We start from the raw sequence: 23205 nt of genomic DNA, 5'->3' as shown, positions 1-23205 counted from the left end.
AACATGTAAACAGAATATGAGAGGCAAGGAACATGTGAACAGAATATGAGAGGCTATGCCATGTATAGAGAAAGCAAAAGATTAAAAGAGGAAGATGTGAGTTTCATCCAGGCAGAGAGGAAACCTATAACAAATTTAGGCAGCATTCTGTGGAAAAAGAAACAGTTAAAGTTTCAGATCCCGGACACTTGATCCGACTGGAGTTGTATAATGGGGATTAAGGTAAAGTCAGAGGAATTTAAAAAATGCTGTGTGGCGTTCTTCATGGAGCAAGTCACAAACAAAAATTCCCAGGTATGCCCATGCTATTGATGAGGTAAATGAAATATTGCTCAGAACGTTAATGAACCCGAAAGCGAATCAATTCTGAGGACACGAGGGTCTTCAGCTCAGAGTGTTAATTTAACAGCCACAGCTGGTTATTATTATCCAAAATTCTATAGATTCTGAAATGTTTCCTGTAAGCAGGAGGGTCAGAAATGTGACCTCTCTGCTTGAGAAAGGAGCAGGAGAGAAAACAAAGAACTGTCAAGCCGTTAGCTTGATATCAGTAGTTGGGAAAAAGCTGGAATCTGTAAACGTCTAACATGAAGACACCCAGAAAATAACATGATATAATTGAGGAAATTTAATATGAAAGGGAGATTGTGTACAATTACAGTACTGAAGTTATGTGAGGGCCTATCTGGTGGGTAAATTAAGGTGAACACATGAGTTACAAGTTTAGTATCGGATTTTCAGAAGGCACTTATTCAGGTTTTGCATTGAAGGTTGATGTTCAAGATTTGAACACACGGAACTCAGGAAAATATGTAGATTGAGAGTCCATTAATAGATTAAAAAAAAACAAAGAGTAGGAATGAATGGGACGTTCTTGGTTGACAGCCTTTGGCCAGTAAGTTATCAGAGGGATCTGTCCTTGGACTCAGTTATTTACAATTTGTATCCATGAGGTGTTAAAATGCAAACTTTCCATATTCAAAATAAGGTAGAAATGTGGTAGTAATGGGAATATAAAGGAACTTCTTGCTGATTTAGACAACACGCTAAGTGTTTGAGAAACAACGTGACAAATGGTGTACAATATGGTAAGTACAAAGTTATCCAGTTCCACGAAAGATGTTCACAAGAGACCTGGATATCCCTGTGCATAAATCACTAAAAGCTAAGGTGCAGGTGCATCTGGCAATTAGAGAAGAAAAATGTACGTTGGCCTTTATTGCAAAAGCATTTGAGTTTAAAGGTATGAATATCTTACTGTATTTATGAAAGAAACCACTTCAAGAATATTGTCTCCCTAATTAAAGGGGGCTGTACATGTTATGGTGGGGTGCAGTGGATTTTCACCAGACTTATTTCAGGGTTGGAACGCTGTGTGTTTTTTGAGGCAAGAATGAGAAATCAAACAGGCACTGGCCTCCCATCCATTGCAGACATCTACATGAGGTGGTGCCTCAATAAGACAGCTGACATCATAAAGGACCACCATCACTCTGGTCACAAACTCTTCTCACTGCTACCTTCAGTCGGGAGTGACAGAACCCTGAAAGCTAGTACCTTTAGATTCAAGAACAATTTATTTCCCAGACTCTTGAACCTCCCCTAGGTAAACTGATCATGGACTTCTCCCACAGCATAAAAGGACAGTCTGCACTAATTGCAGGCCACATTTTTGCACTAGGATACTGTGAATATATATGTATTTCATGTCTCTTTTTTTTTTCTTTATGAGTACCTGTTTGGATGTAGCAAGTAAGAATTTTGGTGTTTATGTACATTGTACGTTATTGTGTGTGACAATAAGCACATGGTCATTATTATGATCAGATCTATGTTCTCAAGAACTTAGAAGAAATTATCTCATTGAATTATTAAGAATACTGCGAGGGCTTGTAGGATTAGTGTTTCTCTTGCTGAGATATCTATAACTTGGGGTTACAGTTTCAAAATAAGGAGATGACAATTCAGGTATAAATTGTGAAGACATTTTGTCACCCAGAGGAGAATGAATTTTTAAAATGTCTTACCCTAGATCACTGTGATTGATCCATTGATTGCATACAAAAGAAAGATATTCTTGTTGAATTTGCATGTATTAGGGCCTCAATGGGCAACCCTTGATGTTTTTCTTATGTAGTTAGTTATTTTATAAATCTAAATACATTTATTTTTCTTTATTTAAATTTAGAGAAGTACAGCACTATAATACGCCATTTTGGCCTACAAGTCCTTGCCGCCTAATTTATACCCCGTTAGCCTACAACCCTGGTATGTTTCGAACAGTGGGAGAAAATTGGAGCCCCCCCTGGGGAAAATCCACCCAGACACAGTGAGAATGTACAAACTCCTCACTGAGAGCATGGGTTTTGAACCCCAGTCCCAATTGCTGGTGCTGTAAAGGCATTGAGCCAACTGTTACACCAACCATGCCACTGAAATACTTTTTGGTCATCATTTCTGCATTTGGTTATCAATTGGTTTCTGGTTCTTGTGTAATTCTCGTGGACGACTGACCTTTTCCCTTAATTGGCATTTCACTTTCCTTGAATTTCCACTGATTTAGACTCATTTATTTGTGAAATATTGCATGTGGAAAAAAAGAGGCAATGCAAACTAAATAGGTTAATGCCGTCCACAGTTTGTCTATGTTTTAATCTAGCCACACATTAGTTAAAGATTTATGCAGATTACATCTGTTTGGAATATAATTTCTAATAAATATTGCACTGTTGACAACTTACATACAATTTTATCAGGATGTCTCTGCAGTGACTGACCCCTAAAATGGAAAGGGTGAATTATCCTGCTTTTTGTACTTTCAATCAATTACAGTATAAAAAAAAACAATTTATTTTATCTGCATTTATCTAATACACCATGGTTGTATTTCCCATTTAAAAAAAGCTGCAAGATAACTAAAACAATCGCAGGATAAATTGTCAAAGATGGAACACAGAACATTATGCTTAAACAAAATATTTCAACAGTCAAAATCCATTTACTTCTCTTTCTGAAATATTTCCCTCAATGAAAATGTTTCAAGAAGATTAAAGTGTCTAAAATTGGAACAATTACAAACAGATGTTTGTAGATGCAACTGCTATAATGTAACAGTGTAATTTATTTTGCAGTTTGGATTAATTAGATCATATTGATTATGAGAGGTTTACAAGGTTATGAGAGGTATAGACAGAATGGATGCAAGTCGGTTTTCTCCACTGAGATTGGGAGAGATGAACAGTTTTAAGCTGAAAGGGGGAAAGGTTTAGGGGGAACATTAAGGGGAAGCTCTTCACTCAGAGAGTGGTGGGAGTGTGGAATATGCTGCCATCTGATGTGGTGAATGCAGGCTAAATTGTAAGTTTTCAGAAAAGAATGGATAGATACATGGATGGGAACGGCATGGAAGGTTATGGAGTGGGAGCAGGTCAGTGGGATGAGCCGAACAGTGGTCAGCACAGACCCGAAGGGCTGAATGGCCTGTTTTCCATGCTGAAGTGTTCTACTGGATGTTGAATAAAAATTTCCATTTCACTCTAAATGAATCCACATTTCAAAAGCGATCAATGTGCATACTCCAGTCTGCCGATATTTTGTAGGTTACTGAGAGCATTGCTAATTTAATCCCATCTTAAAAATGAAATAATCTTTCATTTATACAGTCCATTTTAACAAACACAATTGATTCGATCAGAATATTAATTTGCATAAACTGATAAACCTCAACCAAGACTTGTAACGTGAATCAATGCAGGTATTAAGAAAGAGGCAATTATCTTTAGGGTAGCAAAACACAATTTTTTTATACAAGGTCTATCAGGAGCCACACCACTGCTTCAAAACATTTATAGTTTTACGGTTGTAAAGCAGCTAATGCACTATGTAGAATACATCATTCAATCTCCACATTGCCATGAAAAAGTTTTAAAAGAAATAATCTTACCATGATTTGTTCTCGAACACTTCTCTGGAGAACACTGGGTAAATGTGTCTTGGCTCTTTATTGCTTGATTAGAAAGTGCTCAATTCATTAGGATACAAAAAAAGTTTCCAGGATCCTTGCATCAAACTGTTGTGGTTGTTGATTTCCTCAGAATAGTCTTTTGGGGCTTTGGAGCAGTCTGCGGAGGTGTGATTTTAGCATTTATGTTTGAAAAATTAGTACTAAAGTTACCACATGGTTCTCCATTTTCAAGGGGAGGGCACTGGTGAGGTGATTTTCCTTTTACATTACTAAATTCACCATGCAAATGCACATCCCTGTTTCTCATGTCATACCGAACATCACAATCTGGACAGTAGCCGTGATACTGAATCTCCTCATTAAACCGAACTCTTTCCCTTGTGACCTGTTGATATTTGTTTTTATCGACTCTGGGCACTGGTGGCTGGTTTTGCAATTTTTCTGGATTGCTACCAGGGAGACAACATACATCTCCATTTGGCATTTTATTTGTCTTACACAATATTGCACTGTTACGAAGCAAGGCCCCGTTGGTCCTCAGAGGGTTGGAGCAGTAAATGGGCCTGCAAGGATCCTCACGCCGGATGGATGTTAATCGTGGTGGCAGAGGTGGGGGATTAGCCTTCTTTAGTACTGTTAAGATTGCTGACGAAGTCACCGTTGTTTTACATATTGATCTAACTGAGTGCACTTTGACCTTATCCAGGCTTGAGGCAGTCGTACTACTTGAGGTGCTGTTTATAGTGTCGGTCTTGGAGCTGTCAGTCATTTCCTCTTCCAGTTGGAGATCACAGGTAAGATGGTCTATTTGGTCAACTACCTGCACACAATGGGAAACAGCAGTGAGAACCTTATGAATATGATATCTTGGAAACTTAAGGACAAAGGAAGTTCCCCCCTCCCCACCCCATCATTCATCATGACATATGCAGTACAGAAACACAATTGTGCATATTTTCCCTCAAGTCTGACCAGCCCAAAAACATTGGTAACCCTTTCTTCTTATAAGCAAAGAAGTGCTGTGACCTTTAAAGGAGTTTGTCATTCAATTCTTAACTGCCTAAAGTATATTGCTCTTCGCAAGACTATTTTTCTGCATGTCAATATGACCATTTGCTCATCTGGAAAGCAAAATATATTTTTCTCCAAAGTCAAAATAGAAGAAGCTTATCTTAATGTTTTGAATACTTTAAGTATTTATGTTCCGCAAAAATAATTCTGATCAAAAAGCACATTAATGTGCAAGAGCACATTAAGTGTACACCTCCAGATTTAGATTTCCATCTGGAGATTGGTGTTGCTTAAATTGAGACATGCAGCACGGCAACAGGCCATTTTGGCCCACGAGTCTGTGGAGCCCCATTTACACCTTAATAACCTACACCCCCTGGTACATTTCGAATGGTGGGAGGAAACTGGAGCCCCCGGGGAAAATCCATGCAAATAGGGGGAGAACGTACAAACTCCTTATGGAGAGAGTGGGATTAGATCCCCAGTTTCAATCACTGGCGCTGTAAAGGTGTTGTTAACCTTGTCGCAACCAGCCAAACAAGTATTTCTTCATGCTCAAATGCAAAATATACTGTAAAGCTGAAACGTTTTATTTCTACCTTTATTTCAATAAGGGATGGCTGTAAATATATTAAAGAGAAATCAGCAGGTTAGTCTGCACAAGGAGCAACGGTACCAGATTACAAAGAATCTGGCTGGTATACCATCACTTTTGGCAAAGATCAACTGGATCTGTGAGAATTGAGGGGCATCACAAAAGATGACAGAAGAGGAAGACACCCAAGAGGACATTTGGGAACAGCTGGTGTGAGCTGGCCTGCTGATGCAGGGGTGAATCTATGCAGATTGGAGGACCGATCTATCACCCTCTCCAGCTGTAAGCCCACCCCCACCAGCTCCACGAGGATGGCTGCAACAGGAAATTCTCCTTCAGCAGCACTCAGCTTCTGCAACACTGTCAGTTTGGCAGTGAAGGACCTTAGCGAAGGATGGCAGTCTTCCCGGGACCTCTCAGTGCGCAAGGTCCTGATGAAGTGCCTCAAATTTGAGGCAAAGGGTATGTCCTGTCTCCAGGATGTCAGGGACGACAGTCACTTCGATGTGCTATTCAAGATCCCAGCAGGATGGCAGAGGTTGCTTTGGGAGTCCAGGGAATGTGGTTCCACTCTCACTTTTCAAGGTGTGATAGTCCGTGCTGTCAAAAAGAAAAATTCACAGAGAACCACAGAACATACAAAACACAAAACACTGATGGGAAAGAAGGAATATTGATGTCAAGTAGACAATGTAACCCTTGTCAATATTGAATCTCATTCAAAGATCACAGCACAGGTATTTATGTCATATTTTGGTGGCAGATCTCTTGCAATTGATGAGCATATTTCTTTGAATTAATTTTAAGTTTATTTGTTACAGTTCCTTGCTAACACCAAGCAATATACCCTTTCTAAAGAAATGTAAGTGATTGGCATCAATCTGTCATTCACATGTACAGTCAATACGGGTCAAATTTCATATTTTACAAACAGATGAAATCCTGTCAAGGAGTTTTTGTCTTTAATACTTTGACATCTGTATGAGTTTCAAGATTTAATTAACACATGTAAATCAGAAGTCTCAGGAATTAATTGAGTTCTTAAGATTCACAAAGGAAAAGGAACTTTTGCTCAAGTTCAAATGGAAATTCATGTCTTGATTCCGAGATGAGAAGTGTACGCCTTCTATAGTAATCTTGACAGATCGCTATCAAATGGGAACAGGTTCTATCGGGTCACTCTAAGTTGTTAATATTCCTGTAAACTTGTTGAACAATTCATTGAAGAAGTGGCTTTGAATAGTTAATTTAAATGATAATTTGGTAGACTGAGAGCCCTGTCTTGTTCTTAATAAGCCAAGATTGTGCCTCTTTTAAAATAAGCCTTAATAAAGATGTGTTTTTCTTAATATTTGTTGCTTCTGGATAACTCCAAAATAGAATCTTTCACAGGTGCAGCCACTCTTCACGCTTCCAATGCAGAAGGAACGAGTGATAGCGGGGCACGTGTTCAATCCATGTTCAGTTGTGGATGTGCTCACCTTCCTTGGCCATTAAGTTGAGGGGACAGGGACCTGCGTGGATGACAAAGTCATTCATGTTTGTAACTGGACCAGTAAATGGCAAGTGAAGGTGAAGCTGAGAGGAAAGCAAAGGGACCATCATCCATGGCCCTCGTGTTTGTCATTGGAGGGTATGTAAAGGTTAAAACCTTGTGTTTTGATTCTTAGTTAATTTCATGCCTGTCTCTTTAAGAGAACTATTGTCTATAGTGTTGCCATAGTGACTATGATATAATATGTCATAATATCCACCCAGGCTAATGGCTTTCTTTCATTCTACAAGATGTGAAGGAAGCATGAGAATTTTTTATTTGAATTTTTGTTTCTCTTTAAATACCTTTTATATCTCTATATATCTTCGTGTCTCTATCATACAGTAAATGCCTTGGAATTCATTGTTGTGCAAAATGTTCATCTGTTTTATCAACAAATTGAAACTACTCTGTGGATACCTGCTCTATGCTGGACAGCACAGAGTGGGCAGGTATTGCAACAAACCAGGACATGTGGTGACCCAATCCAGTGCAGTCATCTGCAAAAAACTGTCAGTAGGAAGGCCACCAGAGCAAAGACTGAGAGAACAAGTCCAGCAACCTGTGTGGGGAAGATAGCCGCCTTGATCAGACCTGCCCAAAACACATAAACATTTATGCAGAGGCAACAAGGGGGCATACAAGCAACATTACCACTCCCAGTGAGGTCAACAATCCCTCAACCCCCAGAGTTTCAGAGACCATGACAGAGACCAAGTTCGGGGTAGAAAGGAAACCCCAAGCACATCCAACCCTCAAACCCCAACCATAAGTCTGGAGGCCCCTCAGAGGAAGCAGAGTCGATGGAGGAGGGAGCTGCGGAGGGAAAAAGAAAGAAACCCCAAGAAAGAAACCAGAAAGCAGGGGAGAAGAAAAGAGTCAAGGTGCAAGCCAAAGTCTCGGCATATGAGGAGGAAGCCGGCAGAAGCACCGGATGCCGACAAAGGAAGCATAAGGACGGCAAGGAAAGAGAACAAGAAAACAGATTACAATTAAGCAGAACGGTAAAAGATACCGAACCCAGAGATCACCCCCCCCACCACCCCCGCAGCCCCGGGAGGCTGTGAACAACAGCCCGCGGCCCCGGGTGAACGGGAGCAGTCTAGATGCCGTGGATCCCCAGCTACAGGAGAAGAATACTTACCAACCAAGAAGTGGAGGAGCAGAAGCACAGCCAGATCTTCCACCAGTGACTGCCTGAGGAGACTCCACTCCCAGAGGAAGATCACACCCTGTTCATGAACCCTCGATTAGTATTGAAGGTCATCAAAGCAGGGGGAAAGTGGGCTCGGGCTGATGGACACCAACTGGAATGTAAGGATTGCGAACTGTGGACTCTTATGAATAAAAAATAGAGATTAACTATATGACTCTCAACGTGGCCAGTGTCAAAGGCACTTTAAAATATCTTGGTAGAGTCAAAGCAGATGTGATTTTAGTACAGGAGTGCGGGTTGCTACACCTCCAAAACTATCAGAGATGGTCGCGATGGTAGCCCCGTGGATTGTTGGTATGATGGGGGGGGGGAGAGCGATTATCGTGTTTCCGGTCTGGGGATCTTGCTGCAGAAAGGCAACTTTGCAATTATTGAGGTTAGGGAGGTTGTTGGGGGATGTCTCCTCGTGGTGGACCCTAAGTACCCCATCACCCCACTCTGGTTGATCAGTATGTATGCTTTTCCCATGCAGAGTGAGAGACTGGCCACCTTCCAGGAGCTCCCATCATTGCTGGTGACATCCAGGCCACTTGTTCTGGCTGGTGACTTCAACTGCATCATCGATGTGGCTGGACAATCCGGCAGTGCCGACAGCAGACTGGACAGCTCCTCCAGACTCCTGATGGAGACAGAAAAGGATGCACAGCTGTCCAATGCCTTCAATAACCCTGCAGGTGGAGCACAGCCTCAGCCCACCTGGTGAAGATCGCACGGTTCAATCTGATCCCAGATAGACTTTGTCTTCATGTCGAAGGGTGTCACAGTCAGAACCACCAACATCACGCCAGTGTTCTTCTCTAACTACTGCTTCCTTCACACCTCCAGTCACCTACAGGAGGACCAGAAGGCAATCAGGGGAATGTCGAAGCTAAATACGGAAGGTAAATATCCAGCTGCTGACCCCAGAGAATGTAAAGGAACAAACAAAGGACTATGCTGATTGGAGAACTGTGAAAACCTTTTTTGACTTCTTTGAGAACATCAAGCAGTTCTCTCTCCTCAAATGTGTTCAGAGGGCAAGACAGAGACAGCAGGAACTGACCCAACTCCAGACTGACCTGCAGCAACTCCTCCTTCTGAAGTCAAGAGAGGTGGATGTGAAGGAGGAACTCCAAGTGGTGAAGAGCCAGCAGGCCTTGCGATTCATTCAGAGTCTGCACATTGGAACAGGATGATATGTGCTCAAGTTACTTATTCAAAAGTACGCAGAGGGACCTCTGTGATCCACAGCCTTAAGGAAGATGAGGATTGGTATGTCTGCATGACTCTATGGCTACAGAGAAAATGACCTCCCAAAACTTCCTGTCCTCTATCATGGAAGTCTTAGACAACAGCAAGTGGGAATGTCTGGATCAGTTAATTACCCTGGGGTGCTAACGGACTCAATTCATTCCTTTGGGTCAATAAGATTCCCAGAAGCGTCAGACTACCAGGTGAGTTGTACATGCCTCTGCAATACGGCATGAGTCCAGAACTGCTGGAAATATACAAAGCTATGGTCCTGGCAGGAAGCATATCAGACTCCATGACAAAGGGTATCATCACCCTAATCTACAAACAAAGGTGGAGAGGGAGGATATCAAGGATAGGAAACTCATTTCATTGCTCAATGTAGATTACAAAATCCTGTCCAAGACCATCGCCAATAGAGTTAAGTCTGCCCTGGGGCAAGTAATCCATCCAGACCAGACCTGCGCGGTTCTGGGTTGAAAGATCCCTGACAGCCTCACACTGCTCAGGGACACCATCACCTATGTGCAAGACAAAGGGGTGGACACCTCCCTGGTCAGCATAGAGCAGGAGAAGGCTTTTGACCAGATATTGCATACATACATGATGGATGTGGTCTCCAAAATGGGCTTTGGGAAGGGAATCCAGATTGGATTAAACTGCTCGACACAAACATTTGTAGTGCAGTCCAAATCAATGGGTGGGAAATAGATAGCTTCCCCATCAAGTCTGGAGTTAGGCACAGCTGCCCACTTCTCCAGTCTTATTTTTGTGTTGTATAGAGTCCTTTGTCGAATCCATCAGGAAGGATGAGGGAATAAGTGGAGTGATGTTGCCAGGCAGCAAAGGCACTCAGCTCAAGGCCTCCCTGTTTATGGATAACATTGACGTCTTCTGTCAGATGCACGATCAGTCTGAGACCGACCAGCATATGCGGGCATTTTGAGTTCGCATCAGGCGCCAAGGTAAACCAGAAGAAGAGCCCTGCTCTTCAGTAACTGGCCTGACCGGACCACTATCCACTTCACAATCAGATCTTACTACCTGATGGTGCTGGGCGGCATCTAATTTGGAGAGGATGAGTATGCAGCAAGAATTGGTTGGAGAGGATTGCAAAGGTTCACCGAAAATTGGGTCTATGGGCACGGCACTCCCTCTCATTAATGGGGAAGAACCTGGTCTTCAGGAGTGAGGTGCTCTCGGTACTGCTGTATATGGGGCAGGTGTGGCCCATCCCCTGCAGTTCCGCCCTGGCAGTTACCAGAGCTGTTTCCGCATTCATATGGGAGTCTAAAATGGATAGGGTCCAAAGAAGGGTCACGTACAAGTTGCCAAAAAATGGGGTCAAGGCCATACCCAACATACCTGATGACCATCTTTATGTGTGGCTGCATAAAAGTACAAGGGCACCAAGTGCCACTACATGCTGAGGTTCTACCTGTCCCAGGTTTTGCGAAGGATAGGCCTGGCCCTGTTGTTGCACAATATCCCAGTCAGCTGGACTTTGCAACACCACTTATCCTTCATGGAAACCTTTTACTAGAACAACACCTTCGACCACAAGGCCACCAGGCAGTGGTCAGGACAGAATGTCCTGCAGAAACTGAAAGATGAGGGCTCAATAGAGCTGGTGGGGTGGCTTTCCAGATCATTTGGCAGAATGCCTCATTTCCAGGGCTCACCAACAAGCACCAGGATTTGGCCTAGCTGGCAGTGAGAGACACCCTCCCAGTGAGATCCTTCCTGTACAACTAGAACATTACCCTCCACACATGTTGTCCTCGAGTTGGCTGTGGAGGAGACTGACTTTGCTGAATGCAGTTCCTAAAGACCATGTGGAAAAGGATGCAAGGGTCCAAGTCATAAATCATCTCCAGCAGCAGCGTGACAGACGACTCTCTGTTCTACGGAATGTTCCCGGGGACGCATTCCGAATCTGAGATCCAGAACTGCTGGAAGACCAGTGACAGATGCTCTTTGGTCTGCCTGAAACCTGCTGATCTTTCAGCACACGGAGATGTTGGTCTGAGAATGCTGCCAACTGGCGTGTTCCAGGCTGCAGAAGTACATGCTGAGGGACACACTTAGTCTTGGTGCAACCAATGCTGTGAGGAAGGACCACAGTCTGGAGTCCTCCCATTACCCGGGACTGAGGGGCTGAAACTGAGTGGAAGACCCTCAACTAACAGAGAGAAGAGAAATGACAATGAGCCACTATGGTGGTAACAGGGCATTGAGAGAACATTTGTAACAATATAACAATGTACATTGATGAGAATGCTTAGATATGACTGACATTATGAACATAAAAAGACTAACTTTTTTCTTGTTTGTAAATAATTTTTTTCTCGAAAAGTTATGTCTAATGACAATGTGTAGAAATGACAAGGTGTCACAATTGTGGTAACGATGTATGTAAAGTGTACATTGATGAGAATAATTAGATATGACTGACATTATGAATGAAAATATTTTGAACGGTTTTCTTGTTTTGTTAATTATTTATTGTGAATAAAGTACATTTTTGGAGAAAAGAAGTGCTCAACCCAAAAGGTTGGCTCTATATGTTTACCCTGAAAAAGTGTTCAGGCATGAAATGTTAGTTATCCATGCAACCAAGGATAGCTGTGGCAGCAAACCCAACAAGGAATGCAGAACACCATCAGAGTGGCAGTGAGCAAAAGTTCCCTGTTTTCCTGGGACCTCTTCATCTGGAAAGTCATGATGGAATGCTACAAATGTGAGGAAAAGGACATCATAATAAATCTTTTTTGCACTTTATCCAATTTGAGGCCTAATTCCTTACTTATATTACTTAGAAGAAAGATCTCTGGATTTTTTGGTATGTTATTTATTGGGATTTTATTTATTTTATTTAATATCTGATTTAGATCTTCCCAAAACATTTTCACTTTGTTACATACCCAAATTGCATGTACTGTTGTTCCCATTTCCTTCTTACAGCAAAAACATTTATCTGATAACGTTAGATCCCATTCGTTTAACTTGTGAGGCGTGATATATATCCTGTGTAATCAATTATACTGTATCATGCATAACCTTGTGTTTAATATATCCTTCATAGTTCTGGAACACAACTTTTCCCATGTTTCATTTTTTATCTTTATGTTTAAATCCTTTTCCCACTTTTGTTTAGGTTTATAACTTATTTCATCATCTTATCTTGCAGCTTAATGTACATGTTTGTTATAAATCTTTCAATTATCATTGTGTCTGTAATCACATATTCAAAGCTGCTTCCCTCTGGTAATCTCAAGCTGTTTCCTAATTTATCCTTCAAATAAGCTTTCAGTTGATGATGTGCAAACATTGTAGCATGAGTTATTCCATATTTGTACTTCAATTGTTCAAATGTTAATAAATTATTTCCCAAAAAACAATTTTCTATTCTTTTGATTCCTTTTCTCTCCCATTCTCTAAAAGAAAGGTTATCTATTGTAAAAGGGATTAGTGGGTTTTGTGTCAATAACAATTTTGGTATTTGATAATTCATTTTTTTTTTCTTTTCTAAGTGGATTTTCTTCCATATATTAAGTAAATAATGCAATACTGGTGAGCTTTTATATTGCAGCAGCTTTTCATCCCACTTATAAAGTATATGTTCTGGTACCTTCTCCCCTATTTTATCTTGTCCTATCTTAGTCCAGTCTGGTTTTTCCCTTGTCTGCTGCTCTATAATAATTTTTAAAGTTTGGTAACTGCAAACCACCTTGGTTGTACCATTCTGTTAATTTATTTAACGCTATCCTTGGTTTCTCCCCTTTCCACAAGAATTTCCTTATTACTCTCTTCAGTTCATTAAAGACTTTTTTCTGTTAAGGGAATTGGCAACGATTGAAATAAGTATTGTATCCTTGGCAAGACATTCATTTTAATGCAATTTATCTTCCCTATCAACATTAGAGGTATTTCTTTTCAATGTTCTAAGTCTTCCTGCAATTTCTTTATTAGTGGCTGATAATTTAGTTTGTACATGTGGCTTAAGTTATTAATTACCTAATACCTAGGTAACGGATTGCTTGTGTTTGCCATTCAAATGGTGATTCTTTTTTAAATTCTGTATAATCCGCATTACTCATTGGCATCACTTCACTTTTATTTGTGTTGATCTTGTACCCGGATATTTCTCCATATTCCTTCAATTTCTTATATAATTCTTTTATTGATATTTCTGGTTCTGTTAAATATACTATGATGTCATCTGCAAATAAACTGATTCCATACTCCTCCTTTATTTTTATCCCTTTTATTTTATTTTCTGTTCTTATTACTTCTGCCAATGGTTCTATTGTTAAAGTGAACAATGAGGGGGATAATGGACATCCCTGTCTAGTTGACTTACTTAATTTCCATTATATAATGCTTTAATCCAATTAATATATTTTTCTGATAGATTGAACCTCTGTAATACTTTAAATAAATAATTCCATTCTACTCTGTCAATGGCTTTTTCTTCATCTAAAGCAAGAGCCACTGTTTGCTTCTTATTTCAATGAACTGCATGAATTAGATTAATAAGTTTACAGACATTATCCGTTGTTCGTCTTTTCTTAATAAATCCAGTTTGATCTTGTTTTACTATTTTTGGTACACAATCGGCCACTCTGTATGCTAATAATTTCGCTATTATCTCATAATCTGAATTAAGTAGAGATATAGGTCTATATGATGCTGGTGTTAATGGATCCTTCCCCGTCTTTGGAATGACTGTAATTATTGGTGTCTTACATGAATCTGGCAAGTTTTGTGTTTCTTCTATCTGGTTCATTACTTCCAGGAGAGGAGGAATTAATAACTCTTTAAATGTTTTATAGAATTCTATTGGGAATCCATCCTCTCCAGGTGTTTTATTGTTTGGCAGCTTTTTTAAAAATATATCCTGTACTTCCTCTATTTCAAATGGTTTTATCAGTTTGTTTTGTTCCTCTTCTTGCAATTTCGGCAGTTCAATTTTAGCTAAAAACTCTTCTATTTTATCATCTTTCCCCTCGTTCTCAGTGTGGTATAATTGTTCACTTTTGCTATTCAAGGTGCAGCCACACTTCACCCTTCCAAGGCAGAAGGAATGAGTGATAACGGTGCACATATTCATCCCAGCAGAGGACATGCTCACCTTCCTGGGCTGTTATGTACAGGAGATAGGGACCCGTGTGGACGTCAAAGATATATTTGGAATCTGGACCAGAAACAGGCAAGTGAAAGTGAAGCTGAGCAAAGGGCCATCATTCACTCCCCACTCAGTGTTCAGCATTAGAAGGAACCTTGGGTACTTGGTCTGGACAGTCCACAGTAACTACAATAAACCTGAGCATGTGGCGGCCCAATGGAGCGCAGTCTTCTGTAAGAAATGCAAGCAGGATGACCACCAGACAAAGGATTGTGTGGAGATCAAGTGCTGCAACTTGTGTTGTGAAGCAGACCACCTCTACAGAGACTGCCCAAAATGTGAAGCCACCTCTGCATGGGCAATAAGAGGGGAAATGGCCAACATCACCATTCCCTGTGAGGTTAACAAGCTCAAAAAAGCTCAACAGACGGTACCGACAAATGACACTGTAAGGGATGGGAAGAAAATGGTCAAGGTGAAAAAGAGAAGCCAAGAGAATCCAAGGATGAAGCCAGCATGAGCCCCGGTCAAAGGCAGAGAAGATGCCCCAGATGGATGGGAACCCCCAGCTCCGGGAGAAAGAAAATATAAGCCAGCCAGGAGACGGAGGAGCAGGCACACAGCTGGATCTCCCTCCACCCCACACACCCGAGGTGACCCTACACCCAGAGGAAGATCACCCCTGTTCCTAAGCATGAAATCACTGCTGCAGATCATCAAAGTGAAGGGACAGACTGGCTGATTGATAGTAGACTGTAAAGATTTTGAACTGGAGACTCAAATTCAAAAATGGAAATTTAAATTGCAAACCTCAATGTGCACAATGTCAAACACACTGAGCAATGTGTAATCACCTTGTCGTACCTTGTCAAAGTCAAAGCAGATGTGATTTTTGTACAGAAGTGTGGGCTGCCACACTTCCAGAAATATTAAAGTTGGTTGCAATGGTGGCCCCACGGGTTGTCTGTATGGGTTGCTGAGGGGGACGATTTTCGTGCATCCAGTCTGGGTACCTTGCTGCGAGGAGGCAACTTTGTAATCACCAAGATTAAGAAGGTGATCAAGGGATGTCTCCTCTTGAAGGATGTAAAACACAGCAGCATTGTGCTTTGGCTGATCAATAAGTATGCCTCGCCTGTGCAGTGCTAGGCGGTAGCCGTTACCCAGCTGCTCCCACTGTGGCTGGCCGATGACTTCAACTGCATTATAGATGTGACTGGAGGATTGGTGGCACCGCAGCAGACCTAGCAACTCCTCCAGACTCTTGATGAGGACAGTAAAGGACGCACTGCTGTGCAACACCTTCAGCAGCCCTGCTAGTGGAGCACAGTCACAGCCCACCTGGTTGAGATCAGACTGCTTAACCCAGTCTCGGTTAAATCGTCATCTGCAGGAGGAGTAGAAGGCAGGCAGGGGAATGTGGAAGATAATTATAAAGTTGCTGCCACTGGAAAACATCGACAGACTAAAGAGGGATTACTCTGGTTGGAGAACCATGGAACTGTTCTTTGACTCCCCAGTGAACTGGTGGGAAGCGACCAAGAGGTTCTTTATCCTCAGGGTATTTCAGAGATCAAGTACAAAGAGGGAACTAAGCTAACTCAAGACGGACCTGCAGAAGTTCCTCCTTCTGCAGTCGAGAGAGGTGGATATGAGAGAGGAATTCTGAGAAGTGAAGAGCTGGCAAGATTATCTTCCAATCCAGAGTCCGCACAGTGGAGCAGGATGAGATATGCTTCTTCCTCCAAAAGATCCATGGAGGGAACTCAGTGATGCACAGCCTTAAGGAAGACGACAGCTCAGTCGCATCCTCGCAGACAGGCATGCAGAGGATTGGCAAATGCTTCGATACTGAACTGTACAACACTAAAGCTGCAGACGGAATGGCCTCCCAGAATGGCAACGTGAAGAAAGCACATCAGCGCCTCTACTTCCTCCGGAGTTTGCGAAGGTTTTGTATGACATTGGAAACCCTGAGAAATTTCTACAGAGATGTGGTTGAAAGGGTACTGATCAGCTTCATCATCTTCTGGTATGGGGACCCCAATACCCCTGAAGGTAAAGCCCTGCAAAAGGTAGTGAACACAGCCCAGGACATCTCAGGCAAGTGCCTTTCTACCACCAAGAATATCTACAGGGAATGCTGCCATCGAAGAATAGCAGCAATCATCAAAGACCCACACCACCCAGCACACTCTCTGTTCTCACTGTTGCCATCAGGAAAGAGGTCTAGGGGCCACAAGACTCGCACCACCAGGTTCAGGAACAGCTGCTACTTCTCCACCATCAGACTCCTCAATGACAAACTCATTCAAGGACTAATTTAAGGACTCTTACTTGTGCACTTTATCACTGTTGTTTCTTCTCTGTATTGCACAATCAGTATGTTTACATTTGTTTATTTATTTACATGTGTATATTGGGTACAGTTTTTTTTGCACTACCAATAAGTGGTAATTCTGCCTGCCTGCAGGAAAAAATAATCTCAGGGTTGTATGTGATGTGATGTATGGACTCTAACAATAAATCTGAAATCCTCCTTTCCTCTATCACAGAGGTCATAGATGACAGCAAGCAGGAGAGTGTGGACCAGCCAATTACTCTGGGGGTGATAATCAATTCCATCCATTCCTTTGGGTCAAGTAAAAACTTCTGGAAACAACAGCTGTACACGGCATTGTGGGATTGGGTGGGCCCTGGACCTGCTAGAAGTACACAGTGCTATGTACTTTGCAGGTGGCATGTCAATCCCCATGAGGAAGGGCATCATCACCTTCATCTTCAAATGGAAGGGGGAGAATATCAGGAATTGGAGACCCAGATCATTGTTCAACATGGACTACAAAATACTTTCCAAAACCATCACCAATCGAGTTAAGTTTGCCTTGGCGAAGGTGATCCACCCAGTCCAAACCAGCAAGGTACCAGGCAGGAAAATTTCTGACAGCCTCACACTGCTCCAAGATACTTTCAGCTTTTGGACCAGGAGAAGCCTTTTGACCAGATATTGCACACATACATGATGGACATACTCTCCAAAATGGGCTTTAGGGAGGGAATCCCAAATTGGACTAAACTGATCCACATGGACATCCGTAATGCAGTCCAAATCAATGGGTGGGAAACAGAGTCAGGCAGGGTTGTCTACTGTCTCCTGCAATTTACCCATAAACCCTTTGCAAGAGGAAGTGATTTCTTTTAATAATCAAAATTTTGAGCACAACAGAGCTGACTAAAAAAATAATATTCACAGAAAATTGGGATGAGGAATCATGGGGCAGCTTCTTTCCGTGAAAAGGATCAGCAATTGATCAGGCTATGATTTCAATAAATATCATTCTTTGTGCTCAAATTCAGAATCACGATTTATTGTCATGAACAAGCCATGAAATTTGGTGTTTTACAGCAGCGACATCATAGAGCCAAAATTCAAATTATAACCATCTTACAACATTACTATAAAAAATAAAAATAGCAGTGCATGAAAAGTAAGGCAGTATCTTTGGTTCATTGTCCATTCAGGAATCTGATGGCAGCGGGGAAAGAAGCTGTCCTTGTGCCGCTGAGTGCTCGTCTTTAGGCACCTGTACCTTTTCCCCGATGGTAGCGGAGTGAAGAGGGCCTGGCCTGGGTGGTGGGGGTCTTTGAGGATGGAGGGTGCTTTTTTTAAGACATGTCGATGTCCTCGATGGAGTGAAATCTGATGCCTGTGATGTCACAAGGCAGAGTTGACAACCCTCTGGAGTTTATTCTTGCCCTGAGAGTTGGCTGCCAGGGTTCTCATCTTATTTCTTGTCTGGTGCTGATTTTCTCAGGGACTACTTGGTTTAAATTTAATCATTTTCCAGAAATAGAAACTTACAAATGTTAACAAGCAGCCCAATGGTGTAGGTGCTATAATTGTTATATGGTTCCATTTGCCTTTGACTAGCACTTTCTGTGATAGTTAATCATCTGCAGCCATCATAGGATAATGACCATCAGTAGCTCTTTATCACTGTTGATTTGCATTGGAGGGAGATTGAAGAGCTCTGTCACCTGATGGCACAGACTTATTATACATCCTGGCAAGCAGCAGCAACTGTACTGAAGAGTCGAACATTGGGGACAACATCCTCCTGAGGGCTACTGCTTCTCTATCAGAAGTTCAAATGAACTTTTGAAAATCAGGTTACTGTACAGCTGTGACATTTCAAACTCTACCCAAAGCCACATCAGAAATCTGAGATTCAACAGCACTTAGATCAATGGTTCTCGACCTTTTTTTGGCCCTAGGCCCCACTTTAATCTTTTTTTTTTTAAATGTAGTTTTAGTGGAACAAAATTTATATATTCAAAAGAAGTTTTAATTGGGAATACACTGGAACACATATTTCATATTCAACTACTACCTCAATATGTCAACCGTCTCAAACACACATTTAACAATTGTCGTCACTTCAGTGGGAACCTCGCCCCTGATGTTGGCTGCAGATATTTTTGATTTGAGGGACTAATTTTGTTAGTTTCAAACTTCAATCTCCATGTTTTGTAATTTCCAGTCGGTTTCTCTTAGCTTGTAACAAATCACTAACAGCACTGAAGCCACGTTCTACTAAATAAGACAATGGAAAATGTATCAATAGTTCCCTTGCTAAAGTAGTTGAGTTTGAGTATTTATTTTTGATCTCATAGACAGCCACTTTGAACAGTTTTCACAGATTCACCACTTTGCAACTCAGATAACACCTCTTGGTATTGCACTGGAACTTCAGTTAAGTCCACCAGCAATGGCTGAGTTAACCAAGAGGGAAAATCCATTGCCTTTATATTACAAAATCTATCATTGAGGTCAGTAACCAACAAATGTCAAACCAACTTTTTAATTACTTCCCAAAATATTCCTATGCCCCTCTAAAACATTCTTAAGCCCCACACCCAACCAAAATATGCCCATGCCCTACCTGGAGAATTTATGACATAGATACACCATTGCTTTTGCTGGTGCAATGCTGGAAGCCAATGCATTATCCACGAGTAGACTGCTCTGTGGTAGAAATGGAGTTGACCAAAGCTGTTATGCTGCAAATGATGAGCTCCTGGTTCTCTCAAAATGCCTGTGCAATGTTTGAAGGGAGAACACCCTTCCAAGTTGCTGTAACTTTATTCCTTACTTAACTCCTTTATGCTCCTTGAAATCTTGTTTATGACATCTGGCAGATCTGCCAATGCAGTATACATTTAAGTGTTTATACCATTCAGTCTTTTTGTCAGGTTTCTTGCAACACAGCTAACGTCTGATTGCCCTGCAGCAGAATCCAGCAACTTTGTTCTGTGGGTTTTCTGGCACAGAGCATCTTTCTCCACTTGGCTGAACCATGGGCCAATGACGCCTGATGAATCAACATGATATCCCTGTCATCAAGCTAATGTCTGCACTACATGAAGGGTCAGCTACCTGTCAGCTGATGGCTATGAATGCCAGTTCACAAGGTTCCTTCATCACAGTCACATCACTTAGTTATCTCCTCTTGGCTAAGATGCAGTTCCTGGCCATCTAAAAGAAGGAAGGCAGAAGCATAACACTTCACTGAGCCTACAGACAAGTTGTAAGTGATTGTTTCTTTGAAGCCCATCATTCATTAAAAAAAATTGTAGGGTATGAAAAATGAGAATATGATTCAGGGATCCCATTTTTCCACCTTTTTTGGTGAATACCTTTGTGATTGGTGTGTTAATGGGCTCCAGTGCTCATTTCTTCAGAGTGGTTGTCCATCTGGAGCCAAGCTCATAAGAAATAGGAGCAGGAGTCAGACATCTGGCCCGTCGAGCCTGTTTGCCATTCAATAAGATCATGGCTGATCTGATCATTGACTCAACTCCACCTACCTTGCCTTTTCCCCATATCCCTTAATTCCTTTTTTATGTAAAAATCTCTCTAACTGAACCTTAAACATGTTTAATGAAATAGCCTCAACTGCTTCCCTGGTCAGAGAATTCCACAGATTTACTACTCTTGGGGGAAAAACAATTTTTCCTCATCTCCGTCTTAAATCTACTCCCCTAAATCTTGAGGCTGCATCCCCTAGTTCTGGTCTCACCTACCAGTGAAAACTATTTTCCAGCCTCTATCTCATCTATCCCTTTCATTACTTTATATGTTTCTATAAGATCTCTCATTCTTCTGAATTCAAGTGAGTATAATCCTAGATTATTTAGTCTCTCTTGTAGGTTGACCCCCTCATCTCTGGGATCAACCTGGTGAACCTCCACTGGACTGCCTCCAAGGCCAGTATATCCTTCCTCGAGTATGGAGTCCAGAACTGCACACAGTACCTTGTTCATTTACACCATGACCTCCCTGCTCTTGAATTCAATTCCTCTAGCGATGAAGGCCAACCATTTATCTTCCATTTGCCTTGTTAATAACCTGTTGTACCTGCAACCCAACTTTTTGCAATTCATGCACAAACACACCCAAGTCTATCTCCACTACAGCATGCTGCAGTTTTTCACCCTTTAAATAATAATCTGCTCTTCTATTTTTCCGACCAAAGTGGATGACCTCGCATTTACTAATGCACTCCTTTGCCTATTCACCTATATACTTCTGCAGCCTCTCCACATCCTCTGTACAATTTGCTTTTCCACTCAATTTAGTATCATCTGCAAACATGGCTACACTGCACTCTGTCCCCTCTTCCAAATCATCAATATAAATGGTGAAGAGCTGCGGGTCCAGCACTGACCCCTCCGGCACCCCATTTACCCCTGTCTGCCAATCAGAAAAACACCCATTCATCCTGTCAGTGTGCAGCTACCATTGTTGATTCTGGCCACCACAGTCCTGGATAAGATCTGTACCCTTTAGTTACCATGTCATAATATTTTGTAGAATATGGTTGCTGTGGTCATACATTTACGTGGATGCAAGGTTAAAAGTACGAGGAGGTGAGAAAGGTTCTGGTAGGACTTCTGAATGTAAATATTTGGTCCTAAAGTTGCCCAAAAAAATGATGGAGTGTGCCGCATGAGGCAGCGTGTGTAGCTACTGATGTGATTAGAGGGAGATACCGGATGATAACTGTGAGCACTATTGTACAAATAATTCTGACACAACAGGCTTTAATTAGCTTAAACTTGTACACAAGTCTCAGTATCTTTGCTGGCTCCGCATGTCTGGCTCTCCGAAGGGACCGGCTTGAGTCTCTATAAGGGCCAGTGATTGACAGTGGGCAGATGGGGCCAGCCTCCCAGGTTGCCTACCTGCAGGTACAGTGGTTGCCCTCTGCAGTAGGCTGGTAGGAGTGCAGCCTGCGTAGTGGTTGTACCACCGGAGTGGCATACTTATTGACTGTTGCATGCAGAGTTTGTTGTAAGAATGAGAAAAACTTGGCAGCTGCTTAATGCAACTTTATTGTACAATTATAGTTAGAATCTAAAAGAAAGGCGCATTCTAAATTCCTGAAGAGGAATGGCGGCAGCGAGGATCAACTAAATATGAAATGCAAGCTCAGTAACAATTAAGAATAACTTTGTAATATTACAAAGTTATTAACCCCAAGCCTATGTCTTGGCTTGGCACCTTACATATATTTTAAATGCTGCCTTCTCCCATTTACTGGCTCACTGTGTGCAAAGACACCCACTCCTCTTTACCTTGTTCCCCAAAGCCACTGTGAGAATAAGTGAGCCCAGAATTTCCTGTGTTGATTATGCTGTCCACTATCCTGCATCATCAGTGGAATAATTTCTATCATCACTTCAAGGTAAAAAGCACCTCTCTTTAAAGACGGGTAGGATTAGCTTCAGTGTGAGTTGAGCTTAGGAAGCTGGACCGTGCGATTGTGTGTTAAGACCAACAGCAGTATATCTCAAAAGTAGAGCAGAAGCATCCTAGATGCCTGGATCTGATTAGCATGGGTTGGTATAATGCTGGAGCCTCATGTTACAGTGAATGCAAACTGCACAGTAGGCCTGCATGTATTTGACACGCATTCATCTGTCTTCAACTATCCTATCTTTTGAAGATGTCAAGATATTGCAATGTCTCCACACGTTCATTAAGCATTCAAAATCTAAAATAAACAAGAATGTGTTTTAAAAATAAATAAATACAACATAAAATCCGATCAAAACATTTTATGTGATTAATAATGAGTAAAGATAAATAGGTAAAACAACTGGCTTTTCTTCCACATAGCCATAAAATCCATTCAATGGATTGGAGTTGTTTGTCCTCATCACCTGACACAGCATCCATGATCATCCTTCTGCAATGAAATTTCTGGCAGCAAAATTATTGACAGCAAGTTTTCAATTCCTCTGCGCAACATGCTCAATCACAATTCACCCACATGCTTGTGGATAAATCCTAGCAGTGTAGTGCTATCTATCAAAATCCAGATCAATACATGTACAGAATCTAAAAGCTACTTTTCCTTCTGATATTTCTTCATCCCCTTCTGAGAATGCTAAGATATAACTGATGCACCATCAATAACTCCAAAAGACTAGGTTATACAAAACTGATAGGCTTTTATTCATA

The 23205-nt window shown here is 41.6% G+C and overlaps 1 protein-coding gene across 1 annotated transcript in view; it reads right to left on the bottom strand.

Annotated features, from left to right (window-relative positions):
* LOC138738886 (protein Largen-like) overlaps positions 1-23205 on the bottom strand; it is a 277587-nt gene that overhangs the window by 116548 nt on the left and 137834 nt on the right. The window contains exon 2 of the mRNA XM_069890025.1: positions 3944-4784. Coding sequence (XP_069746126.1) covers positions 4065-4784 — 720 coding nt within the window. The 3' untranslated portion in view covers positions 3944-4064. The remainder of the gene's footprint in view (positions 1-3943; positions 4785-23205) is intronic.

The sequence above is a fragment of the Narcine bancroftii genome, chromosome 1 (genome assembly GCF_036971445.1).
Source record: "Narcine bancroftii isolate sNarBan1 chromosome 1, sNarBan1.hap1, whole genome shotgun sequence".
Lineage (NCBI taxonomy): Eukaryota > Metazoa > Chordata > Chondrichthyes > Torpediniformes > Narcinidae > Narcine > Narcine bancroftii.
The sequence above is the reverse complement of the archived record's forward strand: the minus strand, read 5'-3'. Positions and strand labels throughout refer to the sequence as shown.